Here is a 27,449-nt window from a genome sequence, read left to right on the forward strand (position 1 = left end):
TTTCTCAACTGAGTTAAAACAGCTTTTCATTCTTGAAAGAAAAAAGGGGTAGGGAAAACAACCCCTCCCCTCCTCACCCTGGAATGTAAAGACCAAAGGAGAGGACGAAGGCAGCGGGCAAGGATTTGAGAATACATTCTTTCTTGCACCTGCCAACAGAGGTCAGAGAAGCCAGCAGCAGCTCGGACTTGCCCTGAAGCCCAAGGCTTAGCAGGGAGCTTTCTGCTTCCCAGGTTTGCTTTTCAAATCTCAAGAGCTGACTCCTGCATGGGGACAGGTGTGCTGTGATCAGAGTCCATCCTGCTACTCCCCCACACTGCCCAGGAGAGCAGTGTCCCCACCTCCTGAGCGAGGAGAGTCGGAGTCCAACAACACGGGGCATGGATGGGATTGGGAGTGGTCATCCAGTTTACGGGGATCCTGGAGGAACAGTGTTTGGGGCTATGGATGGTGAGTGAGGCCACTGGAGCGGGGAGAGAAGCCTCTAGTACTGTGTGAATCAGGCTGGAGGGGGCTGGACAGACACTCTGGGTAAAAAGGTCTGGGGTGGGGGCAGGCCTGGCAGGGACCCTGTAGGAAGGTGTGTATGTGTGTGTGTCTCAGGGTCACATCAGAAAGCTGCCTTGGCCCTCGCCAGACAGGGCAAGAGTTGAAATCAGAAGTTGTCAGCCTGGGACATCCATGACACAGCAGGATAACCACTGCGGGGGAGGGGGGGCGCCAAATCAGAGCACAGGAATCTGGTGCTGGCCCCAAGGCACTGCCAGGGGCAAGGGTGGGAAAAGAGGGGACTGGGATCCCAGGCAGACAGCTAACTGAAAGCAGCGTAGTCTGAACTTAATGGCTTGGCAAGTTCAAGCAATGGCCGGCCGTAGACAGAGTGCCCAGAAACCAAGTCAATTGTGTAAAAGAAGAACACAACCATTTTGTGCACTTGACGATCCGGGATGTGGTTCATTATATTTTCTGCATGATTTGAAAATGTCCAGAAATCTATGCATAAATTTCAAGCACATGATTGCAACTTGGTTTAAAAACAAAAAACAAAAACAAAAAAAAGAACAGAAAGAAAGGAAAGGAAAGAAGTTAATAAAGTTAATGAAGATTTTCTTTTTGGTGGACCTGTGAACATTTTCCCATCTTTTTTCCAAGTCAGCAGGTACTAGTTTATTCAGTATTTATAAAACAAAGCTAAAGCCTTGCCCAATGAGAAAATTCAGACAGTGGAGAGAGAGAAAAGGAAGCAAAAATTTCAACAGTACGACAATAAAAGCGATTGTTGGCAGTTTCTTATGAGTTCTTAGGGGAAAAAAACGTGCAGGAGCATCTCCTGAAAAAAGGTGTATTGTATTTTTGCATGAAAGGAATATAACCCTCTATTTTAAGAAATGGATGAGGGGCAGGAGTTTATAACCACACTCTGATGCCCCCTTCCCACACTGAAACCTAGGTTCATGACCCATCTCCAACTCCAGCTCTGGCCAATGCAGACCCTAAACGCATTGGCTCAATGGACTGGGTTGCTGCCACACGCATGAGAGGCCTGGATTAAGCTCTGAGCTCCCGACTTCTACCCTGGACTAGCCCTGGCTGTTTCATGCCCTTGGTGAGTGAACCAGTGGACTCTCTTTGTCTCTCAAATAATAAATAAAATTTTTTAAAAGAGGGGGAAATATAGAAACTGAAGTTTATAAGCTAACTTTCTTGTGATACCTGCAAAAAATATCTGCTAGGTCTCTTCTCACTATAAATTTTAATCAAATTGGGGTTGAGAGGATAGAAACACACAAAAAAAATTAAATTAAAAATTTAAGCAAAAATATATGGAAAGCAGAATTTCTTTTAGAATTCATGCATAAAAGTTTATGAAAGAACTTTATTTTGTTGGTAAAAAAATAGATTGAAAGATAAGTTTATTTTACTGCAAAAATTTGAAAACTACACTTTTTTAATAATATGCATTTTCCATTAGCTTTTTGAAAATGGCTCATATATGGAATTTTCATTTTTTTTCTTTTATAAAATCATATTATCTGTGACATACATTGAGGAAAAAAGTCATACTACAGCTCAGATTGGCTACTACAGCTGTGGGGGTGGAGGAGAGAGGAGGCAGGCTCCCCGAGTTGGCATTCTAGCGGTGCTGGTTCAATCCCCACAGCCTGGCAAGGGAGGTCCTCAAATGCAGCCATGGTAATTGGGCGTTGCTCTGGCATGGGGCACTACGAGAGTCACTGGTTGTGAAGATGAGGCCCCAGTGGATAAGAGGGAGAGGAAGGTGGTTTGGGGTTGGTTTCAAGAGCTGGGGAGGTAGAGTTAAAAGAGATTTTACCTCCAGATTGGATGTGGGAAGAAAAGGGATGCGTGTACCTGCTCTGTCTGTGCTGTTTGACTCGACCCCTGGCAGGAGTCTTAGAAAGCACGTTACTTTATGGTCATCTACTGTCTTTGCAGTAGGTTTCTGAGAAAGTGGAACAATATAGGAGTCAGAATTAAGAGGGAAATGGGGAAGGGCAACAATGATAGCAGGCAAGGCAATTGGCTAGGATCTCCAAGTCAAGTGGAATCATCCCCTTGGTTCTATGCAGGGAAGCGGGCTGCCTTGCCTGAATACTGTGCTTCCTGAGAGACACACAGCCAGCCAGGAGGATCACTGGCACCCTCAATGTCGATAATGCATTGCACTAGAGAGCGAGAAAACACTCACAGAGAGGCCTCACAGTCAAGGCCTTGCGGGCATGCAGTGGCTGCTACTGTGGAGCAAACAGTACTGTGAGACAGTCTTCCTCCCACACTCTGGGAAACTAAGCACCTGAGTGGCACCAAGCAGATGCAATACAGAGAGCTCTGATTGCATTTGTTCTTATCGTGAAACTCCTGCACAATGGATGTGGGGTGAGGACTTGATATTAGAGAATTTTTAATATTTAATATTTAAATGACACACAGAGTGACTACTTATTAAATTATTAAAACAAAGAATAGCAGAATACATACTCTCTTCCATAATATTTTGGTCTGTTTTCCACCTATATTAAAAAGAAGAAAAATATTAGTAATGCATTTTCATTCAAAGCAGCTCAACACAAATACGACTCAAACAAACAGGGCTAGGGTCCCCATTGGTAGCTTCCTTCTACAATCTATCTCCAAATCAGAGATTTGTGAACTTGCAGCACCAACCCATCCCACTATCCTGCGCAGGAATGATCTAGCCTCATCCCATTTTTCTAATCATTAAGCTCATGCCCCACCCCAACCTAGCCACTTTATAAAAGAATTCCCAAAAGAAAAAAAAAAAGATGCTGCTTAGTCATATTAAGGAATTTATGAACTTTCTCTTGATGGAGTTAAAAAAAAAACCCACATGATTTCTGGCATGAATAAAACATAAGCATGTATTTCAATCTTCACCTTGTTGTTTGTTATTTATCTATAGTAAAACTGAGACAGAACCTAGATTAGGAAAAAACAAATTAGACCTAATTAATTCTCTTGCCTGTAAAATCAACATTCTTTTTCCGCTCCCCACAAACAGCTAATAGGCAGAATGCTATTTGTCACTCGCCATACGAGACATAAAATAATGTGGGAACTGACTAAAATCACAACTTCCTGCAAAGATTTTATCATCTCAGTTTTCATCTTGAGTTCATCTCACAGGTCTGGGATCGCATGTATGGTAACACACTTACACAAGAACATAGGTTTCCTATGTTTATGCTGTTGGAGTTAGAAATTAACATGACTGCTCATGTTCAGCTCTGCTTCTTCTGGTCTAAGAACAAAAGATTAGTGAGCTCTACTCAGAATACAATAAAGCGTGACTGGGTTATGGAACGCTTTGAGTGACAGCAAGGTGAAGTTCATGCGCTGAAGTGGAGCATGAGTCTGGCAACTACGCTGTTTCCAGTCCTTTCTGTCAGCAGTCACATGGGCACAAGGGTGGAATGTCCACACATTGGCCATCTCCTGGACTAGCTGGCTCCCGCCCTGCCCAGATGAGGCAGGAATGCTTGGCAGGCAGAAGGATGCTAAGGCAAGAGGCTGCAAAAGTGGGGAGCCATATCTCTGTGGACACACTGACAACTCAGCCCAGGACAAGCTGGGATAAAACTCATCATCTAGACAACTCTAAAGATGTGCTCAGTCTTGCATGCATTTTACATCTGAGAAGCACTCAACCAAGAGGTGCACTCATAACTCTTAATCTTCCAGACTGGGAGTCTGTGCAGTGTCATTTGTGAAGATTTAAATAATATCATTAATGGGAGCATGAAGTATATAAAACGGTGCTTCATTATCAGATGTCCTTTCTATAAATGATGTGTACCATTAACTGTTCAGGCTGGTAAGATTTTTAACATGAATTGAGTATTTCATCATTTGTACTGGCTTTCCAAGTTCTTTCTTACTTTAATGATACTGTAGACACAGATTGCAATACCAAACACACCATAACAGAAAGACGAACAGAAGTATCATAAAATGGCATAATACAAAGATATTTCAAGACATTCATGGAAAAATAAATTAAGATGATCGTGACACAAAATTTCTGAAATTCATGAATAGATTTTTCATAATATGCATTTTTTTATATCCTTCCATTCTTTGAGAGGCAATATTCCAAAAAAATTGAACTGGTTCCCTAGACAAGGATGGTTTATTTCTACCTTTTTGGCTGAACCATATACATAACACAAGTTTGCAAATCTTGGTGTAGTTCCCAACCCGTTCTCCTTTATCTCACTTCCCCAAAAGAAGAATAATTAATCAAACTTTCAGGTGGGCAGCATGGCAGATAGAGCCCGCTCTTTACTCCCAGCACGAAGGAAAGCACTTAATAAATGTGGAATGTAACGGACTCTTAACAAGATGCTAATTGTTTTCAGTTTATCCATGAGTCATACAAATACACAACACACTTATTAGTTTCAGGGCTCAGTCCTGTCATTGCTCAGAAAGTAATGGTCTTGCGGGTGCTAGGAGCAGGGTTCTGTGCTCACTACAGGAGAGACATACTTCAAGGGACATACAGCAAAAGGAAAACAGGGATGTCAATATTGATGGTGCCTTGAGGGATACAGACTAGACTCCCCAGAGCAGAGTCTGGTTCAACGGACAAACCTTTTCTATACGAAAACCACCAAGAAATGAAACAAGATCATTAGCTCATGTGGGACAGAGTAGGGTCATAAAAAAGGTCCCAAATTTCACATGAGACATACATGAAAATAGTTTCTGTTCATTTGAAGTTCCAATTTAGGCATTCTGGTTGTATTTTATCTTTCTTACTTTTAACCTAACAGCTAGAGAACAGATAACCGTCTTGGTGTGTGTGTGTGAAAGAAACAGAGACAGAGAAAGAGAGAGAGAGAAATATGGTTGAGATGAAGTCAAGAACTTCTCTCTTTTAAATCTTTTGCTCACAGGAATCTAAACACAGTCTCTAAATCTACCCTTCACTAGGTTTCGAACCACGTGAGAGGCAAATTTCTAAGTAAAACAGTCCTAGAAGAACGTCCACATTTCTAGTGTGGCACGCTTGTGGTTTCTCAGATCCAGACAAGCACAGTGCCAGAATTCCTTGGGACCAGGGACTTGCCTGCAGAGACCAGCAAGCTCCTCACTGCCACCAAGCACTTAAGGGAGTCCGATTCATTCACCACGCTGGTGTGCATGGGATCAGGACCCTCCTGTGAAATGTAAATTTGATTTTCTCAAGAAGTACTGCGTTTCAGATGCTAGTCGCATAAGATTTTCATCCATGAATATGAATGAAACAGAGGACAGCTGATAAATAAGAAAGCAAAGCAACACAGAAGTTCTTGCCTTCTCATACAGAAGGCAACTTGATAAAATAAAAAATATATGGGGGACTAATTTAGGTGGTCCCAGAGACACAGGCAAAGAGGGAAATTCTAAGAATCTCAACATGCAGGGAGGTGGTTTTTGGAGCTCCCTGCCACTGTCAGCAGGAATGTTACAGGGTGGGCTCTGCCATGCCTGCCCTTGGTTTTTAGTACTTCAACTCCAAGAAAAGAATGCAGCCAAGCTATGAGAAAAGGAAAACAACGTAAGACACCACTAGATCCTACAGTGCTGGATCACTTAGCTCACAAAGGAAGACCTCTCCCCAGTGCAATATCACAATGAGCACACACACGAGTTGTCCCTGAGGTCCAGGCAGCTCCAGTGTACATGGGGTGGGCCATGTAGGGTTGTGACAGACACTATAAGCACAAGTGAGGCGCCAGCAGTGAGTTAAGACTGTTTGCTATGCTGGCATCACTTCTGGGGGCATTGGTTCAAATCCCAGCTGCTCTGCTTCTAATTCAGCTTCCTTCTATGTGTCTGGGAAAGCAGCAGGCGGTCTGCCAGCCACATCTAGATGAAATTCCAGGCTCTTGGCTTCAGTCTGTCCCAGCCATGGCTGTCGCAGCCATGTGGGAAATGAATCAGTGGACACATTTTTCTCTGTCTCTCCCTCTCTTTCCATCACTCTCTCTTTCTAATAACTAAGTAGATACATCTTTTAAAAGCCACTGAATATTTTATATTCAAGTAAGTTTCATCAGTCAGAGAGTAAGTTCCCCCCACCAAGAGGGACATGCCATGCCATGGATGGCCCTGTTGATCAGATCATTGGAATTCCTCTTTCGTCACTGCCATATGACACACACTGTCCTTTCTTTAGAAGACCCTTTCAGCTCCATTTCTCTAAGAGTAAGCTGGACATTTAAAGCAGAAACTTCTGGATGCTTGTTAAAGATGGAGGATTCTGGATTCCCCACTTCAGACCAACCAAGCCAGGATGTATAAGTGTGGAAATATGCTGAGTTTTGTGATCAAGCCCCATCAATGATTTTTTTTTTAGCACATCACAAAAGTCAGAGTTACTTCTATGTAGAACACATGGGCTTGACTGCGGATGTAATTTCAGCAAGCAGGTGTAAGTGATTCATAGTGAAGTCAGCACAAGGGATTAGTAATCAGACTAAGCGTGATAATAAAATAGCAAGATTTTTATACTGCGACTTACTCTGAGAAAATCTGAGAACAGACTTTGACACACTCTAAGTCAATGTGGACTTAGTGAAGATATAAGCACAGCTTCTCAGGATAACTGACGGGAAGGACCATGCTCATGCAAACTGGCCCTCTGTGTCCTCTGGTTCTGAATTTGCACTGGAAAAATTCAGAACATAATTCCAAGAAGTTCCAAGAAGCAAAATCTGAATGTAGCATACATAGAGTACTACCCCGAGTCTGCAAATGAAGTGATGGGCTGTAGCATGTGTGGATTTTTGTGTCTGTGGGGGTTCCTGGAACTAATTCTCTACAGAGACTAATAGATGACTGTTTGCTGAAATACAATCCATTTTGTGACTTTATATTCATTTCCTAAATACAATTAAATCATCAGTGCCATGACTACTGCCGCTGGTTTGGTCCTGACACGTCGGTCCATATTGTGCACATGGTGTAGAGAAAGCCAAAGAGGCTTCCAGACCTATGACCTCATCACCACCTCGTGACATCCCACACGCCAAACAGAATTCTCTTGCTCTCCATAAGTGCACTTCTTCCAATATGTTCATCATGCTTATGAGGTCTGTTCTTAAGATTCTGAATTCTCCTGCAGAAGGGGCAGATGGTAAGGTAAGGGGCCCAGCATGATAGCCTAGTGGCTAAAGTGCTTGCCTTGAATGCACGCCGGGATCCCATATGGGCGTTGGTTCTAATCTCGGTGGCCCAGCTTCCCATCCAGCTCTCTGCTGTGGCCTGGGAAAGCAGTCGAGGACGGCCCAAAGCCTTGGGACCCTGCACCTGCGTGGGAGACCTGGAAGAGGCTCCTGGCTTCAGATTGGCACAGCTCTGGTTGCTGTGGCCACTTGGGGAGTGATCTTGTCCCTTTGTCTCTCCTCCTCTCTGTACATCGGACTTTCCAATAAAAATAAAATAAAAAGAAGAAGGTAGGAAGGCAAGCTGCAGGGCCAAGCCCAGAGCTGTCCAGTGAACAGCAGCTCCTGCCAGCATCCCAAGAGAACCTTCTCTGTACAGGAGGAAGGGATGACTCCCCACATCGCTGCATTAGAAACATTATCATCTCACCATATCCTAAATATGTCACTTGCCAATTTCTTCTCAGACTTCTCTGTGGGTGTCTTGTAGCAATTTTGTCTGTATCATCGCTATATTCCTATGATGTCTCTCCAGATATCAAACAGAATAAACGTGGGCAATCCCTTGTTACCTGACTTTAATCTGTTCCTAACAAATGTGTCAGGCAGCAAAGTTTCAAATAGTAAGAGTCCCTATTCCATGACTCAACACAGAGGAAAGTAACAATTCATTTTTTAGAGCATCCCAGCATAGCAATTACCCAAATATTCCTAAAATATTTCTAAGTAATCATCTAACCACCTAAGGGAACTTCCTCACACAACGTAAAATATTGAAAAAGCAGCTACCTCATTCTTTGACACTAAGTGGTGTAACAAGTAGCCATGTCTGTAAGCATTCTAAAACTGAGTGGAACAGGTAATTCATTATCCTTCTGTGTTGAGTATGTATTACAGTAATATAAAAAGAAGCAATAAAATCACACTGCAATTAGTAATTATACCTAACTTCATATGATCCCCATGTTCGTGACTTAACCAAATACTGAAGGACAAAACCCTCAGGGAAACTGTACTATATGTTTAGACAGAAGCCATTCTGAGAGACAACCTCCCTCCATATCCCAGTATCTGGCAGTTCATGAGGTTTCGCTGGAGGCCAGCAGCACTGGCATCTCCTTGGACTTTGCAAGGATCTCCCAGGATTTGCTTTTCAAAGCATATTCACAAGACCTAAACATTTGAGAAGCTACTGTACACATGAGCATTCATTAGAACAGGTTTTTTATTTTTTAAAGATTTTTTTTTTAATTTGGAAGGCACAGTTACAGATCTACAGAGAGAGAAAGAGAAAGATTTTCCACCTGCTGGTCCACTGCCCAAACTGGACAGAAGCAAGCAGTTAGCAGCCTCTTTCAGGTCTCCAGCATGGATGCAGGGCTACAAACTATTGGGCCATCTTCCACTACTTTCACAGGCACATTAGCAGGGGGCTGGATTGGAAATGGAACAGCTAGGACTTCCAACCAGCACCCATAGAGGATGCCGATGTCACAGACAGAGGCTTGACATGCTACACTTTAATGCTTGCTCCTCTAGCAAGAGTGTTCCGAGAGCAAAAAGTACCTGTGCTCATCAGACATCCATAGAATGAGGTCAAGCGTACAGAGGCAGATTCTGGCTTGACAGTGTAACTCTCTCTGATCCAAGGTGGGTTATCATTTCCCTCCATTGTCATCGGAACTAGAGTCATAAGCGTGTACTGTTTTATAGTAAGGCCATTCCAAAGATGAGATGACAGACTGCATGCAAAGATCTCTACAATTGGAACACAGTGTTAACAGTTCAACATTTATTGTGTCTGTACTTTGTCAGGAACTATCCTGAGTATTATCTCACTTAGGTCTCTAAATAACACTACAAGATAGATGAGTGCTATGAACAGGAAGCCACTGAACAAGCAGCTAGAGGAACAGTTTGAACCCCTGGCTGGGGGGATGAGAGGCCTAGAGTGAGCCTGGAGTTGTACCCAGATGGGGGCCAGTGTTCACTACAAGACTTTACTGCTACTCCAGCAAATACAAATCAATGTTGGTGCCTTCACTGGTTCTCTTTCCAGGTAGGCTCAATACTGGGTTATCTGAATGGTCCACCAATCTTCTTGGCCAGGGCTGAGCATCTGAAAATCTCTTTCAAACGAACTGACTCCCATCAATGAAAAATTGAGATTCATTCTGGCATCTCAGATGTACTGATAATTTGGATCTCTTCAATATTTTCCAGTGATTTACAATGAAACGTATTTCCAGACCACCTGGTTTCTTTCTCAATTTATTCTTCTAATTTTAAGGAAGAATCCTCCGTATTTTACATCATGGGAAGCAACAGCAGGGTGACAGCTGCAGAGAGACAGGAGGCATAATCCTTAAATAAGTCTGCTTTCTAGTTCGATCATCACCGCCTAGATAAGCACACATTCTTTTTATATTCAGACCAAAGACATTAAAAGAAGATTGTGAGTCCTTTGTAAACAAGGTTTCCAATTATTGAAAAAAAAAAGCTTGGATAATCCCTCAGCAGCTGGCATTTGTTGAGTTTGTAATTAATAGAAATAATTCAACTACCTAATTTAGAACCCCTAACATGGGACACTGAGACTGCTGGGTTTTCTGAGATACAGATCACGGGGGTTGGGGGGGGGGTCAGGAAAGGCTTAGGAGGGGAATCTGCATCAGGGAAACAGGGGTCATCTCATCCACACAAAATAACACACCTGCCCTTGCTTCCTAAGTAGATGTCAAACAGCTCTAGTAAAGGAAGAAGCTAGAAAGCAGAAGCACAAACATTTCCCCTCCTGGAGACCAAGGGCCTAGTCTACAACAGTCTTCATCTGGAATCCAAAGCTTTCTGTTTGTTCACAGCATGGCAAGGGGATGCAGTCTACCCCATCTTTTTTTTAAAGATTTATTTATTTTTATTATAAAGTCAGATATACAGAGAGGAGGGGAGACAAAAAGTAAGATCTTCTGTCCAATGATTCACTCCCCAAGAGACTGCAACAGCCAGTGCTGCGCTGATCCAAAGCCAGGTGCCAGGAGCCTCTTCTGGGTCTCCCATGCAGGTGCAGGGTTCCAAGGCTTTGGGCCGTCCTCGACTGCTTTCCCAGGCCACAAGCAGGGAGCTGGGTGGGAAGTGGGGATCCTGGCATGTTCAAGGCGAGGACTTTAGCCATTAGGCCACGGCGTCAGATCCGAGTCTAGCCCATCTTAATCAGAATGACAAAACCTACTGGTCAGCCTCTCTGTAATAAGCATCCTTAAAACCTCACCCACGGTTTGGCTATGTTCTTCAGGTGCACACAGGTCAGACACTCGGATGGTTCATTCTGGCTGTTCTCTGAGTTCAGAGTTGTGCTCAGACAGGTGGTAAGAAGGACTCAGGGAGGACTTAGAACCAATCTCTGTCTTCTTTTTCACCCCCTGCCAAGATTTTCCTAGGAATTTGATACAATTAGAATGTTTTAGGTCAATACTTCTCATTGGGAGAGGAAGTAATTTTTAAACTCCAGGGGATATGTGGCAAAATATGAGATAGTTTTGATGGCCACATATAGGAAGAGGAGGCTCCGTTGGCATTCAGGGTGTTGAGGCCAGGGTTGCTGCTAACCTTCCTATGAAACACAGGATAGCTCTCTACAGCCAAGAGCTTTCTTCTCTAAAATGTGGAAAGTCCTGCTTTACACTAACAGAAATTTGAACTCTTGAGCAATTCCATTATCAGGGCTGGCACAATGCCTCAGTGGCTAAATTCTCACCTTGCATGCACCAGGATCCCATATGGGTGCTGGTTTGTGTCCTGGCTGCACCATTTCCCATCTAGTTTTTTGTTTGTAGCCTGAGAAGGCAGTCGATGATGGCCCAAAACCTTGGGACCCTGCACGCATGTGGGACACCCGGAAGAAGCTCCTGGCTCCTGGCTTAGGATAGGCTCAGCTCCGGCCGTTGTAATCACTTGGGGAGTAAACTAGCAGGTGGAAGGTCTTTCTTTCTATATCCCCTTCTCTTTGTAAATCTACCTTTCCAATAAAAATAAAACAAATCTTTTTTAAAAGTTTTAAACCAAAATATAACAAGAGTAAAAGGGAGGTATTAGCAAAGAATTTGTTTTGGATAATGCTGATGATCTCTAAAAAAATTTTAAAGAGAAGACAGCAGTGATGAAATGCCTCCAAATACCTGGGGAGTAGCCCAGATGAATACAAAACGGAACAGATGAAAATGTCAGGAAGATGAATAAGGTAATCCCTTCCCTGCTTGGGAAAAATTTCAACAATGTAAACTAAAGAAAAACACAAAAGAAAGAAATTTAACTTGCTTCTTGAGAATAACCAGCCATGCTGTGCAAACATTGGTCAAATCCCTCCCTACTCTGGGACCCAAGGCTCGCAGCAGGCTGTCTGCAGACTGTGCCCTAATCACTGGGCTGGAAACAGGATTAGGCATCACTCACAGAGCCCTGGACACTGAGCACGTGCCAGGAGCGGCTGAGGCGCAGACTGAATGGTTATCCAGTACAGACCTCAGTGGAGTCCTCAATTCCTAAATAAAGCAAATGTTCACCTTGGCAGTTAAGATGTTTGTTAGGACATCTGTGCCCCATTTCCTAATCCAGCTTCCTGCTAATACATGTCCCAGAAGGCAGCAGCTGATGGCTCAAGCAGGAGAGGCCTGGATGGAGTTTCAGGCTTCTGGCTTCAGCCTGGCTCAGCCATAGCTGCTGCAAGCATTTGGGGAGTGAACCAGTGGATGGAAAACTCTCCTTGTGTCTGTCTCTTTGTCTTTCACATAAATAAAAATGTCATTTTTTGGCCTCATTATTGCTGTTGCCATTGGACACAGATGGTAGGGAATTCACCTGTGATGACACCAAGTGAGATTAGCCATGCTTTCCATTCAGGGGCTGTTCTCATTTCCTTCTAATCTACCTTCCATCTTTCCTGACTCCACCTGTTTTGGGTACTCTGGAATTGTACATTCCCGTGCAATGCAAACTTCCACATTTGGAGCCTGGGTATTTGTAAGGGTTGCCAAGCTCTCTTGGTGATTCTGACATACACCCCGGTTAGGTCCTGTCTCTGAGTGACATTCCAAAATCTGGAGACCGTGAACACCTGTCAAGAAGCTCCAGGCATGGGTTTGAACTGACTCTCATAGTAGGCCTCCAGGAACAGCAGCACCCTGGGCTGAAGAATGCTCACCTTCCAGCAGCTCACTGGAACCCACTGTTCCCTGCCGAACTTCCCTGCACTGTGAATCTTGGGATCCCTGTGTTGGCTCCCAGAGTACATCATCAGCTCATCTTGTTTGAACAACTCAATCTTGCTCTGGCCCTGAGCTGGCAAACTCTTGGCTGGAGCTTGGGAGTCATGCTCTATTCTCCTGAAGCCCACAGTTGGATAAAATGGCAGTTGCCTTCTATCAAGCCAAATGCCACAGAGCCTGGCCTTCCATCACGCCAGGAAGACCAAAACAGGAAGACCTGACCTCTCTGCTCCTCTGAGATTTCTGCAAACAGACATCTGCTTTAAAAATAAGAGATCATGGTCAGAGATGGTATTTTTACATCTAACATCATATCCTTGCTTCACGATGCTTTTTCCCTCCTGTGGTCCCTCTGGTAGTGGAGACTCTGGGAATGATCTCTTCCCCCAGAGAATAAGGTTCCATCAGTACAAGTCACTTCTGCCTATGCTTTCTCAAACTAAATAGTCCTCGTTCTTTTAACCTTTTCTAGTAGGTTCCACTTTCCGATCCTTCATTCATCTTTATTATTCTCTCCAGAACTCTCTTTAAATTCTTCACATATCTCTCAAGCTCAAAGAGATTGAAGTACCCAATAGAATCGAATTAAATCAGGGAAAAATGGATGCTGCTGTTAAACTTGTAAAGACTGGATGAGTGCACTCATTTAATTCCTCACTCTTGTTAGTAAACTCCTTCTTTGAGAGTGGTGGTGAGGTCAAGTGGTAGGTTACATATTTTGGGCAAGGCAGAGATTTTTCTTACTCTCATTCTTCTCCCAGAAGGTTTTCTTTCTACCCCTCTTGGAAATCTGATAATATCTGATGTCCACATCAATTTATAAAATTAATATGCCTCAAGGAAAAGAAAGATAGGAGGGACTTGGAAAACAGCATGGACTAAAGACCTGTCTCGTGAATTTGGCATTACAGACCCTATGGAGTCTTTTTAGACTGCTTTCCCCCCATCACCACCTCTCCACAATACTATAGATTAACTATATACCTGTTTATGCATGAAAAGAGTAGAATTGTTTTTTTCTGTGTGTCCTCCAAGAACCAATTCCTTCCTGCTGGGGTAATATCGCTGTCCACTAAGAACACACAGTCCAATGAGATCTACATAGTCTGATGCCTCGTCTTCTACCATCTTTGCCTTCTTTTTATGGATGGAAAAGCAGCAGCTTGAAATGATTAACTCCCATGCTCCACAGCCCACCGAGGCCAGCCACAGACTCAGGGTGCGGGAGACCTACTATTCATTTTTCTACATTATGCCAATGCCATAAAAATCCAGAAGCCTGTTCTCTATTATTATTTTTTCTTAAATTAGCATTTCTGAGACAGCTACTTCCCTGACCAAGTAATTCCCAACCTGGTAATAAATAAAAGAGTAAAGCATGCATTAATGCTTGTCCTTGCTTGCAGCCATTCTTTTCCTAATGAGTTCTCTAGTTCGTGTTAAAGAGTCTTGAATACAGCTCACACTGGGATGCTCTCTGCCTGCCAGGGTTGTGTACCCAAGGGGATGTTTTCATTCCCGGGGCCAAGTCACTGCTCTTTTGACATAGCCTCGATTTCTTCTTGACATTTGACTCCTAGAATTGCCATCTATTTGGTAGAATCTCCGAAAGGTTAAAAGAGTTACCCAGCAAACACTCATTGACACACCACATACATTCCATATTCTCTTAGCACATAACTCTTTGTCCGTGCCTTCATCCATCCTTCAATCAAAACGTGTTTCAGAGAACTTTGCAAACATCAAATGTTTCAGCTTGCCAAATCATTGGTCAAAATTCTGCACCAGACTGGTTTTTAACAGGAGGGAGACCACCAGCTTTGCGATTGAAATTAAAGTGAGTGCAGTCTCTGTATGCTCAGATGTCGTTACCAAATAGAGACTCCAAATACTTCTTTCACTTCTGTTTAAGGAACACTAGGAACCCTTTCCAACAGACTACCATTTCTGACAAGTGATGGGGGAAGGACTGAGAAAGTAAAAACTTTGTTTCCTGCAACTGTCTTAGCCACTTTCATCCATTTTCATGTATTACATGTAAAGACCACGTTAAGTTGTATCTTAGAATGGCTTCAAATAAAAATCTTCCTAAAGTAAACAACTACAATTCTCTCTCTTCACTAACATTACACAAGAATACTTTATAAGGTTCATGGAAAATGGAATTAACAGACAAGTTTATTTTGACACAACACACACACACACACTATTCATAGTTTTTAACATCATGAATTTTTGAAGATTCCTTTCATGAGTGAGTTTCAGATGTTTTGCATGCAGATTTACCTTCTGGTTTTACATCTGTAACTTTTTTTGAAGTATCTCTTTATGTGGAATTTTGGAGAAGGTAGAAACTAAAGAGCAGTGTTGCCAATGCGTAAATGCCAGACCCAGTTCTGCATAAGTGACATGCAGTCACTCACTCCTCACAGTTACGCCTTTGGCAGAACCATGGGTCAGTGACCTTTGTGAAAATGGCTCAAGAGGAACTATTTTAAGCTTTGAAGACCACTTCATCTCTGCCTCAGATACCCAGCTCCAGCACAGGACACAGAAGCAGCCATGAGCAATGCATGCTGCTGTGCGCTAATAAAACTTTATCACACAAACAATCAGGGACCTGCAGTTTGCCAAGAACCACTAGACGAACAAATGCGAGTCCATTCTCAGACATCAATTTGAGAACATCTTACAGTTGGCTCAAAACTTGCATTTGCCAATGCCTCAAAGCCCTTTTGATTTAATGGTAGATCAAACCATCTCTTTATACTCAATGCCCTTTCATCTCTTACTGCCCTGAGAGTGGAGAATCATTAATTTTTAAGCTACGGTATACTGATGCCAACTTAAAAAACCACAAACAAACAGCAGAGCAGAAATGGCTGGGTTGAGCTATATTTTTAAATAACTAAGAGTCCTGAAATCCAAAGGTATTTGTATCCTTGAACTCAAGAGTGTTGGTGCCACGTCATTCAGTACAGTCTCAGGGAAGTCATGGAAACCTGAGACCCACAAGAGAGCCGAGGGAGATGCAGAGAGGTGTAATTACAGATTTGGTGGAGACCCAGGGAGTAACAGGAGCAATTCATCAAACAATCACTGCGTAATTACCTAGAAGGACAACAAGGTGCTGGATCGCAACCCATAGGCTTTGGTCAGACTGTGCCAAAGTCACTTAATTTCCTTCCGTAGTAGACAGGGAGATGACACCGCTATGTAAATAAGGAGGCGGAAGGAGATACCATCAGCTGGGTTACACTTCCCAGCAAGACTGCGAGACAGAGTGCAGGCAGAGCTAATGGGAAGCAAGATTGCCATTTGCTGAAGGACACAGCCAGAGGTGACTGATACTGAGCCTCATGGGGACGCAACACAGGGCTGAACCTGCTAGTCCGATAACACTGGGCAGTGGTAGACTGAGGCAATGAGGAGGGTGGGGAGATCTCTGGACAGGCTTCTTTTTTTCCGATATTTATTTTATTTACTATTTTTTGGAAAGTCAGATATACAGAGAAGAGGAGAGACAGAGAGGAAGATCTTCTGTCCAATGATTCACTCCCCTCAAGTGGCTGCTATGGCCAGACCTGCGCTGATCCAAAGCCAGGTGCTAGGAGCCTCTTCTGGGTCTCCCACACGGGTGCAGGGTTCCAAGGCTTTGGGCCATCCTCGACTGCTTTCCCAGGTCACAAGGGAGCTGGATGAGAAGTGGGACTGCCAGGATTAGAACCAGTGCCCATGTGGGATCCTAGCGCGTTCAAGGCGAGGATTTTAGCCACTAGGCTACCATGCTGGGCCCCTGGACATGCTTTTATTATCAAACCAACCACCTAACATCCCAAATACAGAGATATTCATCCAGCATGCATGACGGATTGATGGAGGAACCAGCATCTTGGAAAATGGAAGCATAATTGGAAATGTTCCTGACATAATGATCAACAATTTGGTTGTTTTATTATTAGTATTAATGCAAAAGCACATTAAAAGCAGAAACAAATACAGCAAGGATTTTTGTATAGTCCCAGACAAGGAAAAAAATCTCAGGCACCTCAAAACAAGTGGAGATCGCCATAGTGTATACTGAATATGAACACAGAGGGAACAATGCATAAGAACTCACTTCAAGCAGATTTTTCAATTGATCATACACACACGACTTTGACATACAATATCAGAAAGTAGAGGGTGGAAGGCAGAGGTCTGAGATGAGCCAAGTGATGAGTGCACCCAGAGCTGTGCACCTGCTCCTCCCCCCAGCTATCCCAGGCCCCACACAGGGTGTTAGTGAATCTGACCTCTGAGCCACACAGCAGATATACATGGGCTGCTGTAGGTAGCAACCCCTACAGATGTGTGCCGTTTGCTTTCTGCCTGGGTCTTGTCTTCATCTGTCTCCTGCTGCTATGCCAGAATACCTCATACTGGGCAATTTGTAAATAACAGAAGCTTATGAGGTTCCTGGTCCTAGAGGTTGGGAAGTCCAGGGACTCAATACTGGCATCTGGCAGGGGCCTCTGTGCTGCGTCACCACATGGAGGAAGGGCAAGAGAGGACACCCAGAACCAAAAGAGAAAGCGGCCCAAGTCACCTTTCTGATCGGAAGCCCATTCCCGAAGGAACTAACCCACTGCCTTGATAACAGCCTTCATCCATTCTTCCGGGTGGCATCCTCATGACCATGACTCAGTCACTTTTTAAAAGGCCCTGTCTCTCAACAAGGGTACAATCGCAAGCCAGTCTCTCTCTCTCTCTCTCTTTCTCTCTGTTTTAAGATTTATTTATTTTTATTGGAAAGGCAGGTTTACAGAAAGAAGGAGATACAGACAGAAAGATCTTCCATCCACTGGTTCACTCCCTAAATGAACACAATGATCAGAGCTGAGCTTATCCGAAGCCAGAAGCCAAGAGCTTCTTCCAGATCTCCCACATGGATGCAGGATCCCAAGGCTTTGGGCCATTCCTTACTACTTTCCCAGGTCACAAAAAGCAGGAAGCTGGATGGGAAGCTGAGCAGCCAGGACCTGAATGAACCAGCACCCACATGGGATCATGGCATGTGCAAGGCAAAGATTTGGCCACGAAGCCACTAGCAGAGCCCAGAAATAAGTTTCAAGTTATATTCTGGAGGGGACCTTCAGGCCACCAAAGATATGCAAGGTTGACCTTACAGAGCCCATATTTCCCCATCAACACCGTGGCCTTGCTTGTACCCCTGCCATCAGCGCCAAAGCAGCATCTTGGTTTATAGTTGTCACAGGCTAGGAAAGGCTAAGCAAGCACATGCGCTAATGCAGTATCCTGCTGATTATCCATATTTTTCCAAAAACAATGAGTTATACAACAGAGAACTCCATCTCAAGTAACCCCAAGTAAGAGAAGACACATTCAAGTCCGATTTTAAGCACTAAAAGGCATTCGGAGAAATCCAGGAATATTCTAAGTGGGGTGGCATTCTGGGATAGTGATGCCAGCATCCCTTCTTAGAGCATGGTTTAGAGTTCGGGCTGCTTTACTTCTTAGCTCCCTGCTAATAAGCCTGGAAAGCTGCGGAGGATGGCCCAAGCATTGCTGCCCCTGCCACCCATGCAGGAGACTCAGAGTTCTTGTTTCCTCACTTTGGTTGAAAGTAGTTGATGGAAAATCAATCTCTTTCCTTTCTCTCTCTCAAGTTTGCCTTTCAAATATATATATTTGGTGGCATTGGTGCTGCTCCCCCACGCTTCCATTTGTCCACCTTTGCCTTAGTCCACACTCTGGTGCAGGTGTTTGTTGCTTCAGAGTGGTTTCCTCCCACGGCTTCCTTGGTTCCGAGCTGATGGATCTGCAGCAGCTTCGCCTGCAGAACCTTTACGCAGATCTCTAATACTTGGGAAATGTACGTTGGTTGGGCCCGGCACGGTGGCGCAAGTGGTTAAGGTCCTCGCCTTGCACGCCCGGGATCCCATATGGGCGCGGTTCTAATCCCAGCAGCCCCGCCTTCCTTCCAGTTCCCTGCCTGTGGCCCAGGAAAGCAGTCGAGGACGGCCCAAAGCTTTGGGACCCTGCACCCGCGTGGGAGACCGGGAAGAGGCTCCTGGCTTCGGATCGGCATAGCATCGGCCGTTGCGCTCACTTGGGGAGTGAATCATCGGATGGAAGATCTTCCTCTCTGCCTCTCCTCTCTGTATATCTGCCTTTCCAATAAAAACATGATAAAAATAAATCTATAAAAAAAAAAAAAAAGAAATGTACGTTGGTCCTGGTGCACTTGCAGGCTCTGTATTGCCTTGGAAGAAATTCAAGCTTTTTAAGGGAATTCCTTCTTGGGAGCAGGGGAGTTTTGCATTTTGGTGCACTGCTGTACTCCACCAATAAGAAAACTTTATTTTTATAAAATGCACAAACTGCCCAGTTCCTTCTTTGGAGAAATATACTCATTTGTCAATTTTTTTTTAAGCATTGGTTGTTCTAAAAGATTCTCTTTTTACACTACCACCAGTCTAAAAGTAAAGCAAGTCCACCTCAGGGCAAAAATTGCTTGAAGAAAAAAAGCTGATGCATTAGTGAGTGAGATGAAAGCCTGCAGGAATAATGATGAGAAAGGCCACTTATTCTCGGTTGTGTCAATATTAAGAGGGGAAAAAAAGAGAGCAGTGGACATTTAGGATGAAAAGAATAGAAATATTTTTTCCTCTGGAAGAAATAACCTTCTGATTACTAGCCATAAAGCCAATTAAAAGGTAATGACATTGATTTTTGTTTGTGGCTCGTACAATCCATCTCATTATTTGAGAGTCAGATCTTGTCTGAATGTCTTTAATCAGTCAAGTTTTCACATTCCACCAAATGCATTTTGTTAAGACATGGCTTTCAGTGAATGAAGGCTTGAAGGAAGCAGGGAGAGAACTCTGGAACAGTGAAAAATTCCTGAGTTCACTTAAAATCTGTAATTTGAAATACACCCTAAGTTGAGAATGATACAAGCAATCAATAAGGCTTGCTAACATCATCCAGACATGCCTAAGATAACAACTTAGGCAAGGAGATTGCAAAGTCTGAACTGGATGAATAACATTTTCAAAAGCCTAGTGCAGGGCCTGGCGCGGTGGCGCAAGTGGTTAAAGGTCCTCGCCTTGCACGCCCGGGATCCCATATGGACGCCGGTTCTAATCCCGGCAGCCCCGCTTCCCTTCCAGCTCCCTGCCTGTGGCCTGGGAAAGCAGTCGAGGACGGCCCAAAAGCTTTGGTAACCTGCACCCGCGTGGGAGACCCGGAAGAGGCTCCTGGCTTCGGATCGGCATAGTATCGGCCCGTTGCGCTCACTTGGGGAGTGAATCATCGGACGGAAGATCTTCCTCTCTGTCTCTCCTCTCTGTATATCCGCCTTTCCAATGAAAAAATAATAAAAATAAATCTTTAAAAAAAAAAGCCTAGTGCAGAAGTGGTATGCTTTTGTAGAGTTCAAAGAATATGTTTTATAAATCCACATAGGTAAGAGTCAAATGGATAGCAACTCAGCAACTGTCACAATGCTAAAGATGACAAGACACACATAATGAGGGGGGAAACAAATGCCAAGATTCACTGGTAACAGGGGTGCTCCCTGCAAAGCCAGTTTAGCCACCATTATCTGCGTTTCCTCCAACCTCTGATAGTCCACCAAAAAACTGCTTCTGATTAGGAACTCAAGAAATCGCAGTTCTCAAATTCACTTCTGAATTAAAAAAAAAAAAAAGTTTCCCCCAATAGATCATTCTATGGCAAGGGAGAAGAGAACAATTTGAAATAATAGTGCGTAATTTTATTTCCCTTTTATGAAATCGTTTTTTATAATCCCGCATTCACTGCAGCAATTCCCAAAAAGATAAACAACACCACATCATTTACTGTCACAAAGGAACTTCTGCTTCTTGGGTGTGTCTTTCAGCTTTTTCTGGGGAAACTTGACCGTAAACTGGTCATGCAAGTAGATTTTGAAATTTTGGCCTCAGGAAAAAAAAAAAAAACTAAAAAGAAACATGGTCCATTCCACAAAAAAAAAAAGTTCCAGTCTGTGTTTAAGTACCTTGACCACTGCAAAAGTCCAGCCCACCACCCTGACAGCAACACTGAGAAAGTCAGATATGCGACCAGTAAGTGCCTCGTGTTCACAATCTCTGTTTATTTCCCCCCTCATTTCACCAGACAGTTACACTGATTATGCACTGTTGCTTGGTCTGGCTGAATACAAGGGAGATACTTACAGTTAAGACTGATGAAGTTTCCATAGAAACACAAACAGCAAGAATAAACAGATATATTTGGAAAGCGTATTTGTGATGCTGAAGATACTAGGAGAGGATTGGAGATGCACTCACTTTATGGGGTTGGAAAGGGCCTTCTTTATCAGGTAAGAGATGATAAGAGACCTGGAGATGCAGAGAACCTGGAAGCCACAATCCCAGGTAAAGGGCAACTGCAAGGGCCCTGTGGCAGCAACATGGTGGCTTGTTTGATGAATGGAAGTAGAGGCTCATGGAGCTGAACAGCAGACAGCTAGAGGAGAATGCTATGGACAGCATGGTAACAACCTCAGCCATGCGCACAAGATTTGCTTTTATTTTCAGAACAATGGAAAGAACATTGAAGGTTTCAATTTACACACAACAATGATGATTTGCACTTCTGCCTGATGAACGGAGTGTGTGTGTGTGAACGCAGGCCGCACGCAGGGAACCAAGCGTGGGTTCACAGAGATCAAACAGGACAGGTGGCTGCTGACCTGCATTGATCCGGGCAAGAGGCGGCGATGGCCCAAATCCCACGACAGTTAAGGAGATGTAGCAATGTGGGAAACGGGATCAATTTGGAGGGAAACCTGCTGCTTGCTAAGACCGAAAGAGGAAAGCATGAGAGTGTGAAGAGAACCCAGGGTTTCTGAGGTCGGGTGCCACTTCATACAGTGGGGCTGAGCCCTACTTCGAACAGGAGGCTTCCACAGCATGCGAGAGATCTACCCAAACAGCGCAAGCACACACCTGGACAGAGTGGTTTGAAGCCCATGCAGAGGTCTTAGCAGAAAACACACGTTGGAGTCGGTATTCCGCTAAGCTGCGGGAGGACCATTCGGGCACATATTTGGTGATAGATCAGACTGATCAGTAACTGTCAGGACAAGGCAGAAAGCTGCCTTCTGGAAGGTGCAAGAAGCATTTAGGAATGCCTGAGGAGTGCCAGGTGCCATGGCAGCTCAATAAATATTAATTTACAGAGATGAATCTCAAGAAAGCAACGAACTATTATTTCAGCGGCTGACCCCGTCCGGCTCAACTGGCGCCAGAGCCATTGCTCAGCTGCTTGTACCTTCTGTTTTTCAGCCTCAGAATCTTTTTTCTTTCCTGAGAGCTAATTCCTGACCTGAGCATCTTGCTTTGTCCTTGGTCACTGCAGTGTGGCCCTCACATATGGACTCTCACTGTGTCCCCAGCAACTGTCTCCCAGCAGGCTTCCTCTCGCGTTTCTACACCATGAACTGTGAAGGCTTCTCAAACACCCATCACATGCCACAGTTGACAACTGATGTCTTCGTTCCATTGTAGTCACCCTGCAAACACAGATGCCTCACCTCAGGTTCCGAACCAAGAAGCTGCAAAGTGGCACAGCCAGAAGTCACAAGACCTGCCCGTCTCCACAGCTGAGCTTCCGGTCTCCTCTGCCTTACTAAGCTTGTAGTATTAGGCATGCAGCATGGGTCTGCACACCTGACTCACTGAACTTTCTAGCAAGGTCCTTGCCATGGCTAGGATCTGCTGACAGCAGCAATGTAGCATGCCAGGTGAGCCTGGAGCAACAGTGGCCCCTGTGTCCACAACCACAGGCTTCATTCGGGGCTCCAATGTGAGGATTTATCCCACAGGTGCAACGTGACAGATGCTCACATCCTGAGAAGGTTATTAACCATCAGAGAAATATGAGAGAACAAGGGTAGCAGAGCAATCCAGCCTGGCACGTGGGAAGGAGTGGCTGGGAGAAGGGAGCAAGCCCAAGAAAACGTGTTGGAAAGGAAGATACGTACTGTTTAGATGTAACTCAGGTGTGAGACACAACAGAAAAAGTCCATAATTGTAGGCTTTATGTAAATGCATTAATAAAGCTTCGGTTTCTTGGGCAACACACTCTAATGGAAGGGTTATCTGTCTTCATTAGGCAGGTACTCGGAGCAGGCAGGTGTGTGACAACACAAAGAGACACTGGATGAAACTCTATGGGCAGCAGGAGCAGGGGTTTCTGCCAGCATCCAAGAGCAGGCAGCACCTTCCCTTGCAGGGAAACCAAGTCCTGGCAGATGCCACAATGTGGGCAGGAATCATTTACAATTAGCTTCGCCTTGGAGGACAAAGCAAACTGGAGCCAGCCCTGCTGGCACTCGCTGAGCGACACCTGTGCTTCCAGTGAACTTGACCCCACAGAACCTGACAACTGCTGCCTCCTGGGGAAGTCTCATCTTGTGGCAGGTTTCAAGGCAGAAAGGGAACGTGGAATTCCTAGAGGCATTGATCAGCAGGATTTACCCACAGATGAAACTGGCTTAAGGTTAAAAGTGGGAAGCTGCACTTAGAAGACAGACAAAAGGGGAAGAAAAGCCACATGCAATTGGTGCATCCTTTAGCTACGACTGACGATGAGAGCTGTGGCATATGAAACAGATAGGCAGGAGACCCCAGCCCGTTGCGTGTGGCGGACACATTTCAGTCCAGCCCCAGGAAGGCCTGTCTTCACTGCAGGCATCCGCTCAGTCTCTGTCTCTCGCACACAGAGGTAAGGTTTTATATATATTTAATCACACCCTAATTTTGTTCTCTCTTTTTTTTTATGAAATTCAAAATGCCAATAGCTGAAACAGGCTTTCCATACATATTGTTCAATAAATGGACAAATATCTGAGTATTGTACCCTTAAGTTTCAAGGGCTGGTGCCTGACCACAGCCAGTGACTCTTCAGTAGAGTCCATAGTTATTTTCTAACTTTGAACATTCTTTTCATCAAAATACTGAAGCACCTCAATTTCTCTGCATCCATACATTTTCTGGGAGGAATGCTAAATGAAACAAAACTGTGAAGCAATGATGAGCCACCTGCTTCTTAATTCTCTCTGAAAGCACTCTTACTTAGAGTTGCTCATGGAAGCAGTTGTATTTGTCCGACTTTTCGCTAGAAATCCGAAGGACCACAGAAGGCAGAAACAGTGACGGTGCAAGATCAGACGTTGGAATTCAGCCTGGAGTTTTTCACATGCATCAGAAGGTGGAAATGTCTTCTCTATTAAAACCAAGATGACTTGCTGAAATTCAATCCTCTCTCACGAGTGGCATTTTGAGTAGAAAAACTTAACAAGCCATTAAGTGGACTCCCAATAGACATGCACATACCCAAGCTTTTGAAACAGGTTCAAATGCAGAGACAGAAGGCTCTGGCATCAAGGCTGATCCTCTGGGGTATTGTCATTGGAGCCCCACTTGCTCCCCATCCCACCTCATCAAGTGCACACTTTAAAAACTTTAAAAGCTGCCTGCTACTTCACATTGCGTTGAAGTAATAATGACAAAAATAAGTAAGAACCCATGGGTCTTCGGCTGCAAAGCTATTATTTTGATTATTAAAAAACTGGCTGGTGCTCGCACAGTGGTACATCAGGCTAATCCTCCACCCTGTGGCACCTACATCCCATATAGGCCTTGGCTTTTGTCCCAGCTGCTCCACTTCCAATTCAGCTTTCTGCTTATGGCCTGGGAAAGCAACAAAGGATGGCACAAGGCCTTGGGATCCTGCACACCTGTGGGAGACCCAGAAGAAGCCGCTGGCTCCTGGCTTCAGATCAGCTCAGCTCTGACCATTGCAGCATCTGGGGAGTGAACCAGCAGATGGAAGACCTTCTTTCTATCTCTATTTCTCTCTGCTCTGTAAAAATTGCCTTTCAAAAAAAATTGGCTGAGGGGTTGTGTAGTAGCAGATAAAGCCACTACCTGTGATGTCAACATTCCAGTACAGGAGCTGGTTCAAGTCCCAGCTGCACCACTTCTGATTCAGTTCCCTGTTAATGCCCTGGGAAAGTAGTGGAGGATGGTCCAAGTACTTGGGCCCTTGCCATGTGGGAGACCTGGATGAAGTTCCTGGCTCCTGACCCAATGCTAACCGTGGCAGCTATCTAGGGGGCAAATCAGCAGATGAAAGATTCTCTTTCTTCTACTTTCTCTGTAACTCTGGCTTTCAAAATAAATATATTTTAAAAAGAAAGAAAGTGCTGAGTGAAAATAGAATGACTGAGATAAGGGCTAACCTTCCAACTCTTGCTGGTATCTTGGGAACTAGAGACGGGAGGGAAGGCAGTAACACGTCCATGTGCCTTTTAAGCTTTTTCCAAGAATAAAAGCACAGTTACTTTTCTGGTAAGGTGTGGCCATTTACAAAAAAAAATGTCAAGCCAGTGTGACAAAGCACAAATCTTGGCAAGATAGAAGTGTTGAAAGCACTGAGTTCTTTGTCATTCTTAGCTTTGTCTTTCTTAGCTAGAAACATTTCAAAATTAAACAGTGTTAAAAGAATGAACATCACACTGACCCAAAACGACAGAATGCAAATTTGTGCATGTGTGTGTTTCTGCACGTGTGTGTCTGTGTGTGTGCTGGAGGAAGAGTTTAATGCCAAGGATGTTTAATTTATCTCTGCAAGGGTTCACGGCAAGAGATTTCAGATTCCCAGTTAGTTTGTGGGTATTTTTCAACTGGTGCCTGACTTCAAAACACAGAACATGAAGATGTGAAATCTGCTGACACTCTAGCAAACATGACTAGGAATCAGCTCCCACGAAAGCTGCAATGCTTCCAATATCAACACGGTGCTGACAATTCATCATCTTTAACGAGAGGGATGGGGAAGGGCTGAGTACTGACCTCCCGAGGACAAATGATCCTCTTGGGACGCGGTGCCTCTTGCTGTAGCTGATACACTGCCAATAAAGAAAGAAAAAGATACTTCTCATTAGAAAACGCCAACCCATCCCGACACCCAGCATGCCTTCAACTCTTTCCACCTTAGCGCATCTTAAGAACTGGAAAAAAAAAAAAACCCACACATTTTTTTTTTCAGACTGGATAAAGTCAGATCATTTATATGGAAATTAGCTGCCATGAATGTAAACTGGCAAAATTGATTTCTCTTTTATTCTTATCAGGCCATTGGAGCTTTATAATTGTTACTGGCATTGTTCATTTGATGCCTTTCTTGGAAGACCAGGTGCTGCTCAAATTCTTTTGACTTTTTTTCAGGATGAAATTCTAAGTGTGAGAGTATCTGAATAGTAAGACAGGGTAAACAAAATTCCTGAATTTAGATGCTAGCATCGTCTGACAAACCAGGGAGAGGACAGGCGTTCACAGAGGAGTGTGCCTCTGAAATGTTATGTCCCAAAACACAACTGGTCTGTGAGTGAATGACACGCAAGTCGCTTCTCTCTTTTCTCCTCTCCTTTCACGGCCCTCACAGCAGGTTCTCTGTGGCCTTCATCTGACTGCCTTCCTGCACTGTCGCTTCTCTTTCCTGGACGCTCTCAGACTTAACTCTGTCTTAACTCCCTTCCACGATACACCTGCAGCCAGCAAGCCACTGTCGGCATTGAATGCAACAAACTATTGCTAGTGATTTTTTTTTAGATTGTAAAAACTGATTTTTTTTTTCTGCTGCTAATCAAGTTATTTCTCTCGAAGGGACAAGCTATCCTAAGCCGACACCTCAGAATTCTTCCTCCAGAAAACAGAGACAGTCAACAAGCAAGTTGTTTTTTTTTTTTCAGAATCATGAGAATTAATTTTAGATGAAATGAATATACAAGATCACAAAAAGTTTATGCTAGATAATCTAATCTTTCCAAGAAATGTGATAGGCAAACATGTATGACTTATTCTCAGGTCTAAAAATTGAAAAGAAAAACGAAGGGCAGTCACATGTAAAGAAGAGGAAACCAGTGTATATTGTTGCAGTTACAATTGCCCATGTGCTTGGCTCAACATGGTTGCTCTCTGTGGAAGGACAGATGACCCAGATTTAGCACACAGAAGAAAGGAACCTGCTTCTAGAGGTTTGAACGGGCCACATTTCTAAGCACAGAGGCCCATGTCGCTCAAGGACAGCAGGAACCCATGTAAGAATACAGGGCTGGGGCCCGGCGCGGTGGCGCAAGTGGTTAAAGGTCCTCGCCTTGCACGCCCGGGATCCCATATGGGCGCCGGTTCTAATCCCAGCAGCCCCGCTTCCCTTCCAGCTCCCTGCCTGTGGCCTGGGAAAGCAGTCGAGGACGGCCCAAGGCTTTGGGAACCTGCACCCGCGTGGGAGACCCGGAAGAGGCTCCTGGCTTCGGATTGGCGTAGTATCGACCCATTGCGCTCACTTGGGGAGTGAATCATCGGATGGAAGATCTTCCTCTCTGTCTCTCCTCTCTGTATATCTGCCTTTCCAATGAAAAAATAATAAAAATAAATCTTAAAAA

The 27,449-nt window shown here is 44.2% G+C and overlaps 1 protein-coding gene across 1 annotated transcript in view; it reads right to left on the reverse strand.

Annotated features, from left to right (window-relative positions):
* Nucleotides 1–27,449, reverse strand: part of CHN2 (chimerin 2) — a 263,982-nt gene that overhangs the window by 80,615 nt on the left and 155,918 nt on the right. The window contains exons 3-4 of the mRNA XM_040964549.1: nt 25,858–25,913; nt 2,998–3,029 (exon numbers count right to left, since the gene is read on the reverse strand). Coding sequence (XP_040820483.1) covers nt 2,998–3,029; nt 25,858–25,913 — 88 coding nt within the window. The remainder of the gene's footprint in view (nt 1–2,997; nt 3,030–25,857; nt 25,914–27,449) is intronic.

The sequence above is a fragment of the Ochotona curzoniae genome, unplaced genomic scaffold, assembly GCF_017591425.1.
Source record: "Ochotona curzoniae isolate NIBS_2020 unplaced genomic scaffold, NIBS_Ocur_1.0 scaffold_3835, whole genome shotgun sequence".
Classification (NCBI taxonomy): domain Eukaryota; kingdom Metazoa; phylum Chordata; class Mammalia; order Lagomorpha; family Ochotonidae; genus Ochotona; species Ochotona curzoniae.